The following is a 19464-nucleotide window of genomic DNA, read 5'->3' on the forward strand; positions in this document are numbered from 1 at the left end:
ATGGCACACATTTCCAGGGGATTGAGTGCAGGTGGAGTTCTACGGTGAATGTTAGCAATACGCAGATATTTCAATACTGATGTTTCCTTTTCGTTTAAATATTTATGTCCATCTGCATTGCTGGTTGGTGTTAGCATTTTTTAGAAAAGACAGGTAAATTAACTATGACTTAGTAACCTAGAGGTGAAAGGAAAAAACATGATTCTTCTTCAACCTATTACAAGGTAGTCTACTCCAGACCACCCTAAGTTTGAAATATCATCGCCAGTCATTTTGAACACCATGAAGAAGCACCCAAAACCTGACATTGTCAGTAGAAAACAGAAAGAATGAGGACAAAAACATTACCTCCCTTTTACAGATAAGAGAGACACAGAGAGAGATCAGAGGATTTGCCAAAAAGTAACACAGGTAAGGCTAGGCTATTCCCAATATTTACTCATGCTAAAATTCTGTCTCTCTCTGGCCTCGTAAAATTATTCCAATACCCTTGGGTCCACAGTCAAATTAGTTCTTTATTTATTATCCCAGTTCTCAAGTATCTTTCAGATGGGCTCATCCATTGTTCCCGTACAGCTGGGTAAACAAAGTCAATTCTATCATGCAGGTTTACCTTATAGCATTCAAAACCCTTTGCATATGTGGTATTTTTTTTCTTTAAGCAAGCTAAGAAGGTGTTTAAAGGTGACCTGTGTTGAAAAAAAGAGGAATGGTAAAGTTTGGGGAAAATCAGAAAGTAAGGGCTTCTCAAGATTGACTTGTTTCCATATCCTTTTCAAAGGGAAAAAAATAATAAATCAAATAACCAATGTTTGAAGCTCTTGTTTAGCTCTTTAGTATGTAATCACCCTTATTAAGGCAAAAAATGACAATGATGTGGACAAGAATTTTAGTTACTGACATGAAAAGAAAACAAAGCTTTCTGGTCCTTGCAAGAAAAGGCTTCCTCTGGACTTTACTGTGAAATGACATCACAACCATGTCAACAATTTTTAAGATGAACAAGTGATTCAAGAGAAATAGTAACATTTAAAAAAAAAAAAAGTAAAAAAAAAATTATCTTCCCCCGAAAAGTTAATCATCTTAAGATTTTACAATCTTCCCAAAGCAGACCATGTCTTTCAGTACGCTTGCACAATGCTTAGTACACAACAGTACCTCATTCCTGATGTACCTCATTCCAGCATTACTGAAATATAAACACCAAACAGGAGACAGACGATGTAATAGACAAGAAAAGGGGAGAGCAGATATCCCATTGAAAATAAATTCTTGATATGCCTTTCTGTCTACAATCCCATCCCATATCTGTGCCATTTCTACACAGGGGGGGAGAACCGAAGCTTAATACACATACACAACAAGAATCTATGTAAATCAAGGGAATTAGCAGATGTGTTGGTAATCTTCCACAAATAAGAAACAAAAGCTGCCAGCTGTACCTGTAAACTCAAATATTAACATTAATAGGCAATGCTGAGACTACAGGTATTATCCTTCTTTTAGGTGAAGTAGCTCAAGAATCCCAGTCCTGCAGAAACTCAGCCGCCTGTCCAACTTTTGTGACTCAAGTCCTACCCTACGCTGCAGAATATCTACAGATTCATCAGCCAGAGACTTGCCAAAGTAAACTGGATTCTTGCCACTGTTTGAGGTGGCAGTGAAACAGCGACTATATAACTAGGTCAGACCTGATTACCTAGAACAAGAGCAATTTTCTTTACATCTCTGTGTAAAGCTTCTGAAAATGGCAAAGACTGAACATTTGGGAGCTGCAGAAAGAACATCCAAAAATCATTTTTGATAGAAGAGGTTTAACTACATTTTAATATGGATGGTATTTTCTATTAAAATCAGGGCAGAAGCCTATTGTTCAGCAGAGCTCTTCACTTCCTTTACACAAGAGCTATCTCTTTGAATCTGTCTGAGTCAACTTTAGTGACCACTTTAATATTCACTTTACAATTAATGCTTCTTTTTATGGGTTGGTAGAAGGTAAACCAATTTCAGTTCGGCTTCTAGGTATTGAATTTATTATAAAAAGTTATGTACTTAAAGCTCCTATAATGAAACCAGAGGCATCATGAGATATTAACCTAGAGTTAATGCTGAGAAGGCCAGTTTGAATAATTCAATTCATGTCACCTTAAGTATCTTTTCAAATGGAATTAACTTTTATCTCACAAAAAAAAGGAAGCTCCATGTTCCAGTTACTGATTATTGACTCCACGAGAGTTCTGTCTTAAATCATCTCGCCACCATCTTCCCAGCAATTTTATTTCACTGCTACCAGAATGCTTCTTTAAATTTTGAGGGCTGACTTTTGTTATAAAGAAGCAATATTAGGTAAAAGTAAAACGTGATTTCAGAATTATTGCTACCGTTAGGTGATGCTAAACAAGACAAAAATAGAAGTTAACATCAAAGTAGCTGCATTAGTTCAATACAGCTACAAACCAGGGCTTCATTTCAGCCACATGCACGCAGCTACTGCAGTCCTTTGCCTCTCATACTACTCCACCTCTTTTTGCAACAATGCCATAGATGTTTGGTACCGCTGCAGTTCTCTTGACCTGTTAATTGTCTCATTCTAACACAAAGCCCAGCATTTAAACACTGAAAGGAGATGCTTTCAAATACCTATCTAAGCCCAGGGGAAAGTGACAGCTCACGGTCAGCATTATTGTACAGTAAGAATGAGGGAGCCAGACAGGCGAAAAGCAGGTGATGTTAAGATATAGGCGTAGCATTAGAAATGAATGAAAACAAACAAGTAGGAAAAAGAGGGGAAAATGAACAGAAACAAGAAAGAACAGCTGGTAACAGGCAGAACAAAGAAGTGCTTCAGTACCGAGTATAACTGTGCAGTCCCATGTTTCTGCAAGACACAGGAAAATCAGAACGACATCTTAGACTGAAGCACAGATGCCCCGGTAACATCAGCAGTCACCTGAAATAGGAAACGCTGATTACCTCTCCTAGACAGTTCAAAGAAGTGAAAAGCAGGTAGCAAGCTAGTATCTATTGATTTAAAGCCAGACATATCCAGGATTTCCTTAGCCCAGTCGAAAACAAACAACAGGGAAAAGATTCCCAATGGATCAGGATTCAAACAAAAGTCAGGAATACTTCCTTTATCCTAGTATTTAAACAAGGTGACTTTTCTCAAAGTCCAGCTGAAAACAAAAAGAGGGAGAGCATAAGAGCTTCAGCAGGGCAGAGCGTGCTGGTGTGGACAGCACTCGGAGCAGGAGGAAAGTTTTCTGGGTCTGTCCCCCTCCCAGTTCTTACCTCCCAAAAATCCCTCCCTGCTGCATTCCCCTGTGGCGTCCCCCATCGCGGCAGACGCCAGAACACCCCCCCTATGCCTGCCTGAACTACTGTGTTAAGACAGCACTCAGAACAGAACAAGAAGAGACCGACCACGACCCTCAGAGCTCGCAGTTCAGGTATTAAGAGAAGAGACAAACAGACAACAACAAAAAAGGTGTGTGAAAATAACACAATAGTCCAACAGAAACAGCCCAGGGACTTTTCTTCGGTTTCGATAGCTGTCAAAAGGAGTATGTTAGGGAAAGAACCGACGCAGTGAGGCCGTCCTGCAGATCTCTCCACAGTTTCTGAGCTGCGAGGAGAAACATAGCACGAAGTGCTTGTTTGGAAAAAAAAAGGTAACAATTTATAAAGCCAAATGCATTCAAGATATAAACAGCTCTATGCCTACCAGGACTGCATAGAAAGAGAAAATTGACAAGGAAGGCTAGAAACATTAGAAATATTTTGCAAGCTATAAGAAAAACCAGTTGAAACATGCTTTGACAGGTTTTTATCTATGCCTACAAAGCTTGCAAAGGGCAAGAGGGCTAGGGTAATTTCAGACCTGCTAGGCTGGAGCTGTAGACTAGGTAACCATAAATGAAATGTCAAGGCAAACCTCAATATAGTATCTGAATTTGCGTTTGTGGACAAAAGTACCCGTAAGTATAGAGAAAAGAAATAATGGAATCAAAGATAAGATTGATAGAACTTTGTACATGAAATCAGAAAACACGTTCAGAGGAGTCTCTGTGTATACATTGATAAAGCGATTAAGACGACAGAAGAACAAGAGGATATGAACGTGGATTGCTGTTCCATCAAATGCTGATTTGACAGTTAATAGGCTGAAGGTTTCCGATTATCTGCTTCTATACTTTATCTACTTTCTACACTGTAGATGTGATTACACCGGATACCTTTATACTAGGTGCTAACCTAGTACAAGATATGTGTATTTAAAGTTGAAAGGCTAACATTGAAAGGTTAAGCACGGCAAAACCTGAGAGAAGTATTGGCATCATCCCAAACACAGATTCCACGGTGCTGTTGGACTACATGGGCTCCTCTGGACCGTTTTCCACGGAGATCCCCAGCAAGTTGCATATCACAGGCAAGAACACAGGCATCATCCATTCTCAGAGAAAAAGGTTCTTGTTTTGAACTCAACACCGTCACAGAATGGATGGCAGATAAAAATACAAAAGAATGGAAATGAAATGTTTATAAAGGCTAAAAGCCTGACAAATGGCTCAATGTCCAACAACATATTTTACAAAAAAAAAACATTAGCAGGATAAAAAACGATTCCCGATGCCAATGAAGTCAGAGAAGTATTGCTACCTGCTTCCTGAACAGAATTAAAAATGCACCCTTCCTTCACAGGCTCCTGAAAGTAGGAACTGTCTGTGCAATTTTGTTAGTAGGCAACCACTGAGAGGCCAGAATCAGGCCAACTTCTGGATACTCGGTGCTGATGACTTTACTTCTAGCCCTATTATAAGCCTTTAAGACTCTTCCAGCAAAAGAAATGATCAAGGGCCCCAATTTATAAAAAGAGGCATAGTCTTAGTTAGGATAGACTGCAGATGTGCAGATGGAAGCTTCTGAAAGAAAATAGCAGGTAAGAACATTAGGTAGAGCACTTGCGTAAGTAGCCTTCATTTCCAGGGTATAATCTGCTATCAGCAGGAATGCAAATCAAGTACCTAGCTATCAGAAAAAAGTCTCAAGCAACCATGTTTTCAACTCTTTGGGCCCATACATTTGAGAAACATTTTACCACTTAATTTAACATGTATCTCTAGTCAACGTTTTCTGTTTTTAAACTGCGTATATAATTATAGGTCTTCTATAAACAGCTCAAATCAGATGGGCTGCCTTACAGACTTGAGAAAGCACTTATTGACCAAATATATCATCTGTAATGTCCTTTTCAATCATCAAAAGCCACAGTGAAAATCTGAAAGGCTGAATCTATAGTGACTGCAATTATTTTACTCTAACAGTAAACAGACAGAAAACAGAAGGGTTATCTTAACTTCTTCCTTAGCAAAGGCATGGGTTCCTATGATTCCTACTCCATTACAACACGGTCAATTAACTTCACCCATTTTATTGACCTAAAACTTGGGGGTTTTTGAGTTTTCCCGCAATCCATGTATTAAGGGAAGGACTCATGGGAAGCCAATCACAAAACAGTATTCGACACTGTATAATGTCAGACAACACACTTAAAGTTGCAATTCTAGTAAAAGAGAAAAGATTTTTCAAAGATGTCATTAAAAAAGGAGATGGGAGAAAAAAGCTTACCTTCTGCTTCTTTTCCTTGGCAGCACTGAGTTCAGAAAGGGAGAGCGATAGTTTTTCCTGCTGCTCAGCTAGGTACTTCTGATAAAGGCTCAAAAGTTCCTGGCATTCTCTGTACTGCTGCTGCAGAGGTGAGGCATCAGAAGTTAAGGGAAAAATACCCTTTAGCGATTAGTTAGAGTCAAATATATACCAACTTACTCTGTGTAAATCTGATTTACATCCATAACAGTTCAATTTAAAAACAGATACTGTGTGTTTGAGTACTGCCTAATGATGATAAATCTGCCTAGAGATGAATGTTCAAGTACAACCTTTTTTCTACTCAGAGAGTGGAAACAGAAGAATTGCACCAAATTCTTTTATCATTGGAAAAGGGACAGCAGCAGGAGGCAGGTGATGACATTGTTTCAGTTGGAACAATTACAAACCTCTGATTTGTATTCAGCAAAGCCAGACACTACCAATGTTTATTTATAAATAAATAAATAGCCAGCCAAGTAAGTAAATAGTCCGTTTTTAAGCACAGACATGGATTCACAAGCCCACATACCCAAATCCAAATCTCTTTCCGTGAGCACCAACGGCTCCAAAACCCACAGCCACAGATGCAGCGCTACAGGCCTTTCAGAGCCCAGCAATGATTTTTGGACAGTAATGTGGAGAAGCAGCAACTGTGGTGTTTGCAAGGATATTAGCAAGCAACACTGTCCTGCCTTGCTTGCAGCATTGAAATTCCAACAGGAGATAAATCTGCTCTTCACCTGTCATTGTGTAATTCCCTCCCTTGCTCATGTAGCATGGTAAACCATTTATGCTCCCCTCTCTCCCCCCTCACTTTTAATTATGCATGCAGATGGGATAAGGGCTCGCTGTCCAAAGAGATTACTCTGAATAAATACTTTAATAACAAGTCACCGCAATTAAGGTAGGGAACAAAAACTTCTTCAATCTATAAAATGGTGTTGAGTTACAGATTTCCTTAACATTTTTATGATCTAATCATTGCTTCTGGGCAAATTCATGTTGCAATCATTTTTGCCAATCATGGCTGCATAAATAACTCACTGCTTTATTATTCCCTGTTATGACCCTGAGTTTGTTGGTGGTTTTTTTTTTTTTCCTTCTTTTTCTTCTTGTTCTTTTGGGGGATGGGAGGGTCTTGCCAGGATTTTGTTTGTTTGTTTGTTTTTCTTTCCTCTAAATAAAAGGCTACACAGAGAATAACCAAAACATTTTAGGAAGGAATGGGAGGTTATTAAACCCCAATGTTTAAATCAATCAGGAGAGCTTTTGGAACACCTTTGCTCAGCACCTGGAAATACAGGAGGGTACAAACAACGGTCTAAACAAGCTAATTGCTTTCCAGAGCCAGCCTGCCTGAAGCCTGAGCAGTTTTACATTTCAGTTCATTTCGTCAGAGAGCACCAAAAGGCTGAAGTGATTTGTGGTGGTCTCAGGAGTCTCTGCCAGCCATGATGTATATAAAAGGAATTTTTTATTCCAGTTGTAACCATAGGCAGTAATGTTTATAGTAGGTGAACATATTAGCCTGGACGCAGGGCATGAATTTTACTCTAGAAAAAGCCAGTTCATTTATACAGCCTAAGAGTTAAATGTCAGTATTTGAAGACAAATTATAGGGAAATTCATTTAAACCCATGTTATGTGGCAGAATATAAAAACAGACAGTCCTATCTTTATCAATTTTTTACAGCCCTCTTAATTCACTTTGCTTCCAGCAACCCCTTCCCCACAAAACAGATTTTACCCTCTTCTCCCTCCAGCTAGCACACTGCTGGCACAAGGAATGAGCACCCTAAATGGCCTCGGGGCACACGACTGACGGCCATGCACCTACCTTCACTCTTGCCAAAGTGTTAATATCAGTCCTGCTGGAAAGCTAGGCAAGATTGCCCTCACACCCAAGCTTAGCACATACATGGTGCAAGTGTACCATAAAAGAGACGCCCAAGTTGTGTTTTACAGACTGCAGAGAGCCCTTGCTGTGCACGTGATGCCACCACCTCTTGCTTGCAGCTGCCAAATTTATTTAAAATACAGCTTAAAAGATGACATGCAAAATTAACATTAGGAAAGCATGCAAGCAAATCCTGATTGTCCAAGGGTCAGTTATGTGATCATGAGTGGCAAGGGCAATAGTTAACATGAGCTTGAAGGGCAGCCGAGATATCCCCGAAATTCTTCTAAGATTCGGTCAGCACTGTCACTGTTAAAACTTCCTGTATTAGAAGATTAAAACCTTGTTCATTCACACAATCGCTCTATATTAAGCAATGCATTGTTACAGCCACCATAGTCCAAAGCCTTGCTTTGCTTACTAAGTAAGTAAACATGAAGCTTCAAATAGGAACAAAAAATAAAAATGTTCATTTGTTTAAGACACATGCAGAATAGCTCTAAGTACGATAATTCTCCATAATGTGCTGGTACATTTACTGCAGAATATGTTCTTAAGAAAACAAAGCCTTAATATTAGATCTTACTCTTCCGTTCTATTGAATTTTTGCTAAAAGCAGCAAGATGATCTCTTTTTTCCCCCCTACAAATTAGCCAGGCAATATACAACACTGCCACAAAAATATTTAAGTCATTCAGATATAACAAGGGCACACATGTACTATGGCAATACAGTCTCTAGACAAATACATAGGTAATGATAAATATATTCATAATCTGCTTTAAAAAAAAAGTTGTAAGGGTGAAAAAAACCTATAGGACAATAAGTCCTACAGATTTGCATTCCACAGAAAAAGTAATGTGCCTAAATGCTCACATCAGATATTTCTTTATGTTTTCAGGAGCACAAATATTGGATTTACAAGATGTTAGTTACCCAAGAGAAGTGGTACTTGGCATTTCACTGAGCGGTAGTTTTATGTCCAAGCATTTGAATGTATCTGAGTAATACATTTTATGCAGTTTGTTAGTAAAGTATTGGGGGGGGGAGGAGGGGGGTGTCAAAAGAAAAAAAAAAAATCAGAAAGGCAAAGGTTAAGATTTCAACAGCGACATTCACATGTCATACTGCAACTACTATATATTTTATAGAATAAATTAGTTAATTTTGTCACTGAATGTAAGTCACAGAATTAAGAGTTCATTTATGGCTCTTAAGAGATAATAACCTCAGTGGAGATAGAGTTGGCTTTGAGAAGAGGGACTGCTAGAATGCAGCGGTGTCACGCTTACAGAGGAACAGGATTTCCAGGGAGAGGGACGTTAGGCAGGGAACAAAGAGCTTTTTCTTAGGGGTGAGGTTTCACGAGAAGGCACAGCCAACCTAACGCTTAGCTGCCTGCCAAAGACACATTCCCGCTCGCCCCACGGAGTCTGACTCCCTCCACCTGCACCAGCTCTGCAGCTCTCCCAAACTTCTCACTCACCCTGAGAGCTCAGCAAACCGAGCCAGCAATGCAAAGGGTCAGCTGAGCGCGAGAGCTGGCACGAAGCGAGCAGAGGGAATAGGCTGCTGGGAGAGGGGGACACCTCTTCCAGCAGCAGCGACCTGTCTGGTGGGGTCCATCCACCTTACAGAGTCTCAACCCTACTTTCTCTCCAGCTCCACTCTTAAGTCTCAGGCTTTTAAGTCTGCTCTGTGACTACACCAGCTACTCCCAGCTTACTCGTTGCTGAAATATTTTTAGCCCTCTCAAGTTGAAGTAGGACAGACAGCTACAGTTCCTTGCTTCCCCAGAATGTGGAGGGCAAAAAAAGGTGGGAGAAAAAATGCCAATCTCTAGCATATGCACTGACCTCCTGTACTGTTCCCAATACACTGTTTCCACTGCCTCTGACTATAAGTCAGTCATTTTAAGCCCAGCTTAAAATCTGAAGTGTTTTGGTTTAGAACATCCAGCGGTTTCCTAGAAAGCTTTTGAGTTCTACACATCAGCCTCCACATCCTTCTGTGAGCAATGTTCACGCTACAGCACTTCAAACACCCCCTGGTCTCTTAATCTAGAGTGGAGGTTTTCAAAATGTTGCCAATACCAGGCCACTCTGCAAGGGCTGTTTGCTGAAGTTCTGCCTTTCTCAAATCACTTCTTCTAAGGGGGGGGAGGGAGTGGAGGAGAAGTAGAGGACTTTTTCTTTAGAGAGAAGTTTTTTTAACCTGTATCATTCAAAAATTGTTTGGTTTTAACTCCCTTTATTTTAAAGAAACAAAAAAATTAAAGCAGCCTCCAATCACAGGAATTTGAGGCTGGAAAAAAGTTTTCTAGAAACTATTATCAAGGGAGGAGAATGCAATTAATGAGATTTTTTTGGCAATCAAACTAATAACAAAGGCCTTGTTGTATTTTCAGAGTGGTTGCGAGAACTCCTCACCTAGTGACTCCTTCCTCAATAGCTTGTCACAAGCATTTTTGGGACAGGCATAAGCTCCAGTGTTCCCTTTTTACACGTGGAAAAACCGTGGCACAGGGAGTCTTCGGGCATGTCTGTGCACACAGGTGCAGCCCAGCAGTCCCACACTCCACAAGCCAGGTCCAGGACACAAGTCTTGTAGCTGTAGGGTAAGGTAGCACAGCTCAGGCACAGCACTAACAGACCAGATTCATCTTGCAGCTGATTAGCTTAGAGGGCAAGTTTGCCTGCATTCACCCATGCAGACAAGCCCTAAAAGACTTCCCAAGCATCAAACCATTCCTATAGTCCCTGACTGTAGCTCTGACTTGGACCGTCTTTTTATTCAAGGCTGCATACTCTGATCCATGTCCAGAAGAGAACACAAGAGCTAAATCTCCATCTTCAGCAACAAGATGCTCCAGTCCCATCAGCCCCTATATCCAATGGAAGATTCTCTAGAGACTCAGAGCTATTAGAGATATGCAAAGATGAATAAAGCAAGCAAAGGAAGGAAAAAGTCCAACAGGCACAAGTTAGATTTAAATTTAAATAAGATAGCAATAACTTACACTTTGCAGTAGAGATACAAGAAACCTTCAGGGATATGATTTCAGCACATGATGAAGAAAGCTTTCTGACATCTGCAATCATGATCTAGTGACCACAAAACTTTTTTTTTTAAAATCCCTGCTTAAGGACATGCATCTAGAAAGCTGACTAGTTATCATCATATTGGCAGTTTCAGCAAAGATCGAACTCTCTTCGCTGCCTCGGGTAGTCCCTTCAAGCCACAGGCTGTGAAAAAACTCGACTGAGAAGGAGATGCTGAGGAAGTACCACTGACACTAAGTTGCTGAAGCTAGGCTGAGCCCTGAAAGAGAGGTCTTTGGTCTCCAAAGAAAAATCTATTCAGATAAGTTGCAGGCAGACCTGAGCGTGTCTGCCTGTCCTCCACCTAGGTGTGTATAAGCCAGACCTGTTCAAGGAGCTGTGCACAGCCACAGGACACAGCATCAACCACTTCATGCCTGATCTAATTTACCTTGCTTTTATGTTTTTTGTGGTGCTTGTTTTTTTGTTTTGTTTTGTTTTTTTTTTAGTTTGGCTGCTATACCAACACTATACCATTTCCAGAATGTGGCTGGATGGTGTCTGGCTACTTGAACAATGTCCAAGCAAGCTCCCATCTGTTTAATAGACACACCTCTGCATCTGTAACTTTGGCACCTTGTACTACTATGGCATCCCACTGCACTGGGGGTTACTCAGTGGCCCAAAAATGCCTTAAAATGCTGCTGCATTTCACCAAACTCAAACAAAGGCTAAGACCCAATACAGCTGGGTCTCTAAATAATACTATACCTGTATCTACAATAAGGTTTAAGCTACATTTAAATGCTCACAACACAAGGCAACAGAATGTGCAGAGTCTGCAGAGCCCCAAAGGCCCACGACAGCCTCGTGGCAAACTCCACTACAAGTGTGCTCAGTTTGAAGTGGGCCCACATTTTTCCATGCATCGCCCAAGCATATATTTTTTAGTATTTTGACACATGAAGCAATGAGGTTTATTTTCTACCTTAATATTTTGCATATCAATAGGAGAAAGATACCATGCCTTTTGGGAAAGAAGCAATATGTATGTCATTCTGATTTCCACCTGCAGGCTCTCTTCTTCCTAACCAAAGAAAGGATTAAAATAATGCAGCTTCAACTACTTACATATGAAAAGTCATATGAATAAAAATAAACTGCTGGTATTAATGAATTAACATCTAAAAGGAACACTTTAAAATATAAACTAAGATATTCTAAGCTCTTTCCTTTAGCATTAAACAATTACATACTTCATTGGAAGCTGACCCACATTTAATTTTAAAATACAACTTGTGTTTAACACATATACAGTCCTGCGCTTTGACAATCTCGCCTCAGAAAAGCAACAACAGGACTGCATTTCAGAAATCAAACTATCCAGGCACAGATCAAAGTCAACCCTAACACGTTTCTTCTGCCTTTAAAATTAAGAGAAATAAAATAAGTGGCTTGAACCTATGTGAATCATTGTTCTGTGAAAGGGTAAAGACTAGTAACTTCTATGAAGGTTTATTATCTAAACTCTGAAGATGCTGCAAAGACTGAAGGTAATAAAATGTTTTATGAACAACTTCACTTCGCTCGTTCTTATATAACTGAGTTTATGTGGACTCCTTGGCACAGCGATGCTAAGAACCTGTAGGGAACTTTCTGCACATCCACTTTTCAATGTATTAAAGAAATCATCTGGTGCGGTCCTGAACCTTATGAGCCTTCAATTCAAAACACAATCTCCTTCTGATCCAAAATCCTCAGGAAGCACATTTCTGAAAACACTATAAAGGAGCAAGTCACATACAATAAGATAGAGTGATCTCCAATCTGAAGCCCAACAGTTACATTTTAATTTACACTTGAATATTTTAATGTTGTTATCCAGTCAGTAAATTAACTCAAGATGCAAGAATAAAAAGGAAAGATGCATAGGGAAAAAGGTCACAAGGTCCACAAAAGTTAAGAACTTCACTTCTGTTTGAAGCATCAGCATTATGTTGTTGAATGCCACAGCTCTCATATAAAGGAATCGCTTAATACATTCCCATTCTGTTTGAAGGGAAATTAAATTTACATTCTTTGGGAATATGGTATTGTAATTAGTTCATGACTTGATTACACTTTGAAGTGAGCCAAGACTGCATATGGCGCATACAAATTAGTTAAGTTATGGTTATCTACCTAAAGAAAAGCTACAGAGTTAAGAACAAAGTTAGGGACAAAGCCAGGGCAGTCCTTCGGAGCTTTCCGGAAGCATATGTAAAACATCAAATTCAAATCTAATCTCTGGACTTACTGATGTCAGGTGGGAACAGAAATAAAAACACAGTTTCCTGAACAGCTGAATGAGTTATTTTCAAAAAATAATCTTTCCATCTCCACCCATACCACCTGTAGGGCAACTGTTAAAATTGATCCTAAAAAAAAAGGCAATAAAAGATACAAGATTTCCTACCCTGGTTAAATTCTCCAGGATGATTTATTCCTAGTACTTGTAATTTTTTTAATTTCTTTTATAGACAGACTGAGTTTTATATCATCTACCAAGATGCTCTATTCCACCCAGATGATGAAATTCCCAAGTTCGCTTTAAACATACTGAAAAATACTGATATGCACAATATAGATATAGTGCATCTAAAATTGGCCAAACAAAACGATAGCCAGTATGATTTAAAGAGAGCAAGGAAAGCATTTAAACCTAAAACTAATTCCCAACATAACACGCGAACTCAGAGAGGTCTCTATCATACTCTGAAAATGCAAAAGCAGGTTAGGCTTCAGGATTTGATCCTATGTATTGAAAATCCTTTCCACAGGATATGCCAATCAAACCGGACAGCTTATCTGCCATGTTCTCTGGTTCAAAGGTGGGTAAGGACAAAAATATCACACGCCATCATATGCCAGCAGATGTGCCTGGATCAATAAATGCAAATACCATCTCAGAGCTTGCACTTTCCATTCCAAGTGGAAAACACATCTCCAGCCTTACCTTCATTAATACAAACAAAAGGATACTTACAAGCAAAGAAAAAAGAAAATAAAGGTTTATTCTGCAGCTGGCTGTGCTAACAACTTTCTTCTAGTGAAAAGGAGGGAAGAATGCAACACACAAAAGGCAAATTATGCCGCTACACACACCGGTGAAAATATGCATTTTCATAATAATGAACATAACGAATCTGATGAGAGAAAAACTGAGAACATCAGTACACAAAATACAGACCCCACAGATCATTGTAACAGGCTACTGGTCCTGCAACGGGCCATAAAAATTTTTTTACTTTTGGCTTAAGAACTGTAACGGCAGGAGATTTTCCTTCACTGGCAAGAAAGAGTTTGTTCAGAACATACTCGTTCCTTTCAGGGGGATCTCTGCCAACGTCTATAGCGACTTTCAGGATTTAAAGATTTCCTTTGCCATTTGCTGAGACGGCACAGCTGCCCAGCCCCTTCCACTGGAAACTGTTAAGGAACTTGTTACTTATGTATTTGTCTATCCGCCGGTAAACGTATGAACCTTTTTTATGGAAAAAAGGAGCCTGGAGATTCAGCCATATACAATTTCTGTGCAAAACAGTCCCAGCACCTGAAAACAACACCACACATTTCATCATGTACGACAGAAAATAATCTCAACCTGTGCTGTGTCAGAATATGAAGCCAAAATAAGGTATTGCACCTATCACCGTACACACAAAAAGAGTGCTATTTTTCCTTTTACATATTTAGAGTGCAAAATTAAACAAATAAAAGGAACACTGCATAATTTAGCTTTCATTTTCTATCAAATTGCTCATAATTGTAACCATAAAATGATAATATTCTACCATATGTGCATCTGCAAAGCCGACAAAAGCACTGGTCAGCCCCTGCGACAAGAAAAATGGACCTGTCGCTCCACCTAGTGACCTTGCTGGATATTACCGCTCTCCTCACTCGCACAGCGCGCTTGTCAAATTTTGAGGTTAATTTTGTTACAGAGAGGGATCTAACACATCACTTTGAAACATGAAAATCCGCCGTGCAATCCTCCTGCTACTGTCTGCCTCAAATTACACTCCCCTCCATCCACACAGGCAGTCACAGCTTTACATAAAATACCCATCACTGGAAATACTTGCTGTTTTAGTTGCAGGCCTTTGTGAGAATTAAAAAAATCTTTCACAGTAGCCACCGTTACTGTTTACACAAAGCCATTTGTCATATCAGTACTACTCGATATTAAAACAGCCATGTTCTTTACTCTAATTTGACAACGGAGCTCCTGGCGGAAGCCCGAGGAGAGATAAGGTGCTTTTAGCCTATATGGGAATTGAGGTATCTGAGAAAGGATGCTCAGCCTGTTATGTTTAGACACAGTGAGAGGAGTTATTTAACAGGATAAATGTGAGCTCGGAGTCAGATGCGTGGAGGAAAGGGGATGAAGAGGGAAAAGAGAAATGGAATGTAAAACCTGAACTTACTGAGAGCAGAGCTACAGCACCTCCATCTCAATTAAAGAACATGCATAGTAAATCAGAAAGGTGTCTGCTTTGCAGGGAATGAGAATGTAAGATCACAAAACATCAACTTGTTTTATAAGGAAGCTAATCAGGTTTGGTCTTGGTTACTATCAGAATGGGGATCACCTGAGAATACACAGTGGTGTCTGTCTTGTTGCTTCCTTGCAGGAAACAATCAATCATCACTCTTAATTTTATATATTTGATGTCTCTCACTGAACGTTTTCCTTACAGCCCTCAAATGGGAATAATGCTGACAGAGAAAAGCAGGCTTTCCTTCAGCCAAGCTCCCACCACTTTCAGAACAAGAGATTCCCCGTTCGGGTCCATACAGGAAAGGAAACCTGGCCGCTATGGGGAATTCTTTTGTTTGCTGCTTCCTCACGTGGTTCCCTCTCTGTATCAGTCGGCGTCAGGCTTGGGTATTTCAACTTTCTTTTTTCACCCTTTGAAACTAGAACACACTCAGATAGGAGCACATAGATTTTAATCTGACTATCTGCAAATGGTGCAAGTGGCGAGATGAAAAAATCTGTAAATGTTGCTGGACCGAAATAGAAAAAAAAAAAATACCAGCGAGCCAAGAAATCTTGCCCTTCTTATGGAACTGCCTTCAGTGTATAGCTAGAACAGCACAGAATGTAAAAATTGCAGATCATTCTACATAATTCAATTTTTTTCTTTTAAAACTATTGCTATTTTGACAGTCTTTCTAACCTTGTTAGAACACAATCTGTTTGCATGCTGTTGATGAGAGAAATGAAATGCTCCTTTTTCTAAAAGGCAGCTGAGGTCAAATCAAACTCCATACAAGTGCACTAATACTAATTTTAAAGGAGGTGTCCCCAAACCCAAAAAAGGAAAGTATTCCATGACAGAGGGCTCCCAAGATTTTCTTTTCTATCACGTGTTGTACACATTCTAATTAGATTAAGTATTTCAGAATGACATCAAAAGCCTCAGAAAGTTGGTCCTTTCTCGTAAAAGCTGGCCTTAAACATGCCAAACTGAAAAGCACTGGTTTCACTGAACTGAAGCCAGTGAAGAAAAGATTTAATAACAGCCTCATTATAAGGTTCATTGTTGTAGGACTATTTAATATACAAGATTAACACATCTTATCTCCCACTTTCACTGAAACCTATTATACCCCTCATTAATACATGTACATTTCTACATCATTTACAGCACTAAGGTCTCAAATAGTATTGTCTGAAACAGGGTGTGTTCTGCTGCTGTTCCTGGGGGTAGGCTCTTTTTGCAATAACAGTATTCAAAAATAAGCCTCACAGCTCAAAATGGAAGACATGGCTAGGTGAAGTAAACAGGACTGTTTAAAACTTGAGAGAAATTAAAAATAAAAATCATTTCTTTTGCCAACACTCCAGATTTCATTTCTTAACTTCGGTTCCCTAACACCCAGACCAAAAGGTGACACATCCACATATTGTACGACAGGAAAGTTCTACCTTCCCAACCTAATGATATTCTTTCCTCCTGACAATTTGAAATTTAGAAGTAGATAAAGTGAACCACAACTCCTCAAATTAACAGGCATTTTGAAATTCTTCAGATCTGAATCATCGGAGAAGAAAAGAAAGCTGTATGGTACAAACAGTACAACACTGTCCCAGATTACATGCATTAGTGTCTCTAGATATACCGTGACAGACCAGAACAATGTACCTTAATATTATACAAAGGGGAGGGAATCAGATAAGGAAAAAATACACTTTTTTACGTTCTCAGTAGACCAAAGGGACCAGGTTGGCCCTTACTCTTGCACAAACAGGAGAACTGTTACGAGCCAGATGAATACAGGACTCAGCAAGACAGAAAATTTCTATTGGATGCATTTCAGGACAGAGAATATGCATTTGTCCAGCAACTGAACAAACAGATTCAGGTGTTTACAAGCTCTTCCGTACTTCTACCCACCAGGTTCCAGACAAAGCAATGGAGGAAATTTTTCACGGAGTTCCCCTAAGCTGTGGAACTGCTCTCTGCAGGAGGCTGTAAGCGTTTAAAGTTTACATGGACTCAGCTAAACAAATTCATAAGAAAAAAAATTCACCCAGTGCTATCAAACACAGAGAAACATTCTGACTGCATTTTTTAATTACAGGTTTCTGGACACTGGGAGACTTTTGGGGGCAAGTATTACTATTTGCTTACCCTGTCCTTACACTCTGCCACATGCTTGTGGCCACTGTCAGTGTTAAAACACCGAACTTGGTCATTTGACACGGTACAGACATTATATGTTCTCATCATACTACAATTAACAGGTTAAATACATTAAAACTTGCTAAGTATAGTGAAGATATCTCTTCTCCAATCATCTGAAGAGAATTGCTACCACTTGTAAATTGTTAGAAAGCATGTTAACAAAATCCCCTTTCCCTCACACTCGATTTTCTGAAGCTACCCTATGCCAACAAAAAGGTTTCCAAATCAAACGGTAAATACTTATTGAAGAGGAAGAAAACAAATGATCTGGAATGATTCTACTGGGATAGCAAAGACTTAACTTCCAGGAGCCAAACATACAGGTCCTGGGATTTTTCTACTGTTCTTGGAGATAAAGATGCTTACTCTGGCTGATTAGTTTTGTATTAGAAAAAGGGTCTTGCCAGGACAGGCCTATTCCCAGAGTGACACTGACCCATTCGCATTTACTTTTGTCTTTTTGAAGGTTTACATGCCTTTGGATAAAAACCAGTTTCATGGGGCTCTGGAAGTGCTATCTCCTGCAAGAAAAACACTCATCTCATCCCTATGTCCTCACATTTATTACCACAGACAATAGCTGGCATTCTGGAAGTCGTCTTGGCTTCTTACATGGAGCATACCAAGATATCCAGCTGAATGTGTATAAACCAAGGAAGTCTAAATGTATTGATGGGGAAGAGAGGGAACCTCTTCTCCATAGGTAAGACTTTTTTTTCCCCATTATAGTTCTCCATTCCTCTTAGAGAAACATTGGTAAGTGTTAGCCTTGAGGATATCAATGCTGGAGGGCCGTTATTTCAGAAGACAGGAATTCCGAAATCTAAACTCAGAAGTGCTCACCAGAAGAAACAATAGCTGAAAAGAGTTTGCATAGACAGTTACTGGCAGCAAGAAAATGACACTTTCAGATATCCTCCTCTCACAGGATTAATATTTGAGTAAGCAAATAGTTCTTTGGCAAATTCTATTGCAATACAGTCAGAAACACAGTCAGATGCCTCCATGCATACAGCCACTCTCCATTAAAGCAAAACTAGAAAAATCTTTGATCCAGTGGGTCTGCAAATAATGCAAGGCTCACCACAGATGCTTAGAAGAGCTTAGTTAAGTCAGGTACTGAAAAGGCCTTCTTGTAAAATACATTCCCATGATTATAATAAATTTCTGAGCCATCAAACCAAAGACGCTATAAGGAAATGGGGAAAAATATTCAACAGTGAAAGATTTTATACAACAGGGGCCTATAAAAATCAGAGAAATTAGGGGTATTTTCCAGACCAACAGGTCATCAAGGTAACTTGCACATCTGTTTCTTGCCAACAAGTAGGGAAGGAAAATTAGTGTATGGGAACACCTTGCAAGGGCCCTAGACTAGAAGTGACTGGCTTTCAAAAAGAGGACCATAAATGAAAATAAATAAATCTAGAGAACTACTTTCCTCGCAGAAGTTCAAAACACAAGACACGAAACTGTTCAGTGAACAGTTCAGTGAACTGGAATACAAGATCCTACAGGTCTCAAGTGATACTTCTGCCAAGCCCAAGATACAAAAGCATGAATATTCAGTGGGGTGTTCTCATTGATAAACATCATGGAGACCATGGAGGTGTGATAGCCCCCAAAGAATTAACTTTTGAACTGCAGGATTAATTTAGAAGCCAATACTGCAGCAAAGCTGCTCAGTATTTCTCCTTAATTTCAACAGATCAAGGAAACACCTATACCCTTTCCATCTCGAATGGAAACTTACTCCTGTGCTAATAGGTAGGAAGCTTCATCATTGCAGTATCTGAATAGCTTACAGGTATCAATGGACTTACTGTCATCGTCCTTGAACGTTCGCTTTACAAGGAAGGTCACATTTCATAAAGGGGAAGGCAAGCTACAGAGAAGGTACGTGATTTACATACCTTCACAGAAGTCTGTGCAACGCAAGTAAGAGAATTCACATGTCTTAGACCTCAGAGTGCTTCCACAACAGCTTGCAATGCTATTATTTCAGGACCATTTTCTGAACTGTTGTGCCCTGTACTGGCAATGTACCTTTGTGGTCAGTCTCCCTAACAGTCTGATCTTTAGCTAAACCAGAAAAAAAAGGAACCCGCACTTTCCTCTTCTTTTGACAATTTTCACCAGT

General features: G+C 39.6%; 1 protein-coding gene across 2 annotated transcripts in view; it reads right to left on the reverse strand.

The window, feature by feature from the left end:
* LOC142074817 (protein hinderin-like) overlaps positions 1-19464 on the reverse strand; it is a 172752-nt gene that overhangs the window by 97955 nt on the left and 55333 nt on the right. The window contains exon 6 of one of the 2 annotated variants that reach the window (XM_075135695.1): positions 5629-5756. The exons of the other annotated variant lie outside the window; for it this stretch is intronic. Coding sequence (XP_074991796.1) covers positions 5629-5756 — 128 coding nt within the window. The remainder of the gene's footprint in view (positions 1-5628; positions 5757-19464) is intronic. 2 annotated transcript variants of the gene reach the window in all.

This window comes from Calonectris borealis, chromosome W, assembly GCF_964195595.1.
Source record: "Calonectris borealis chromosome W, bCalBor7.hap1.2, whole genome shotgun sequence".
Lineage (NCBI taxonomy): Eukaryota > Metazoa > Chordata > Aves > Procellariiformes > Procellariidae > Calonectris > Calonectris borealis.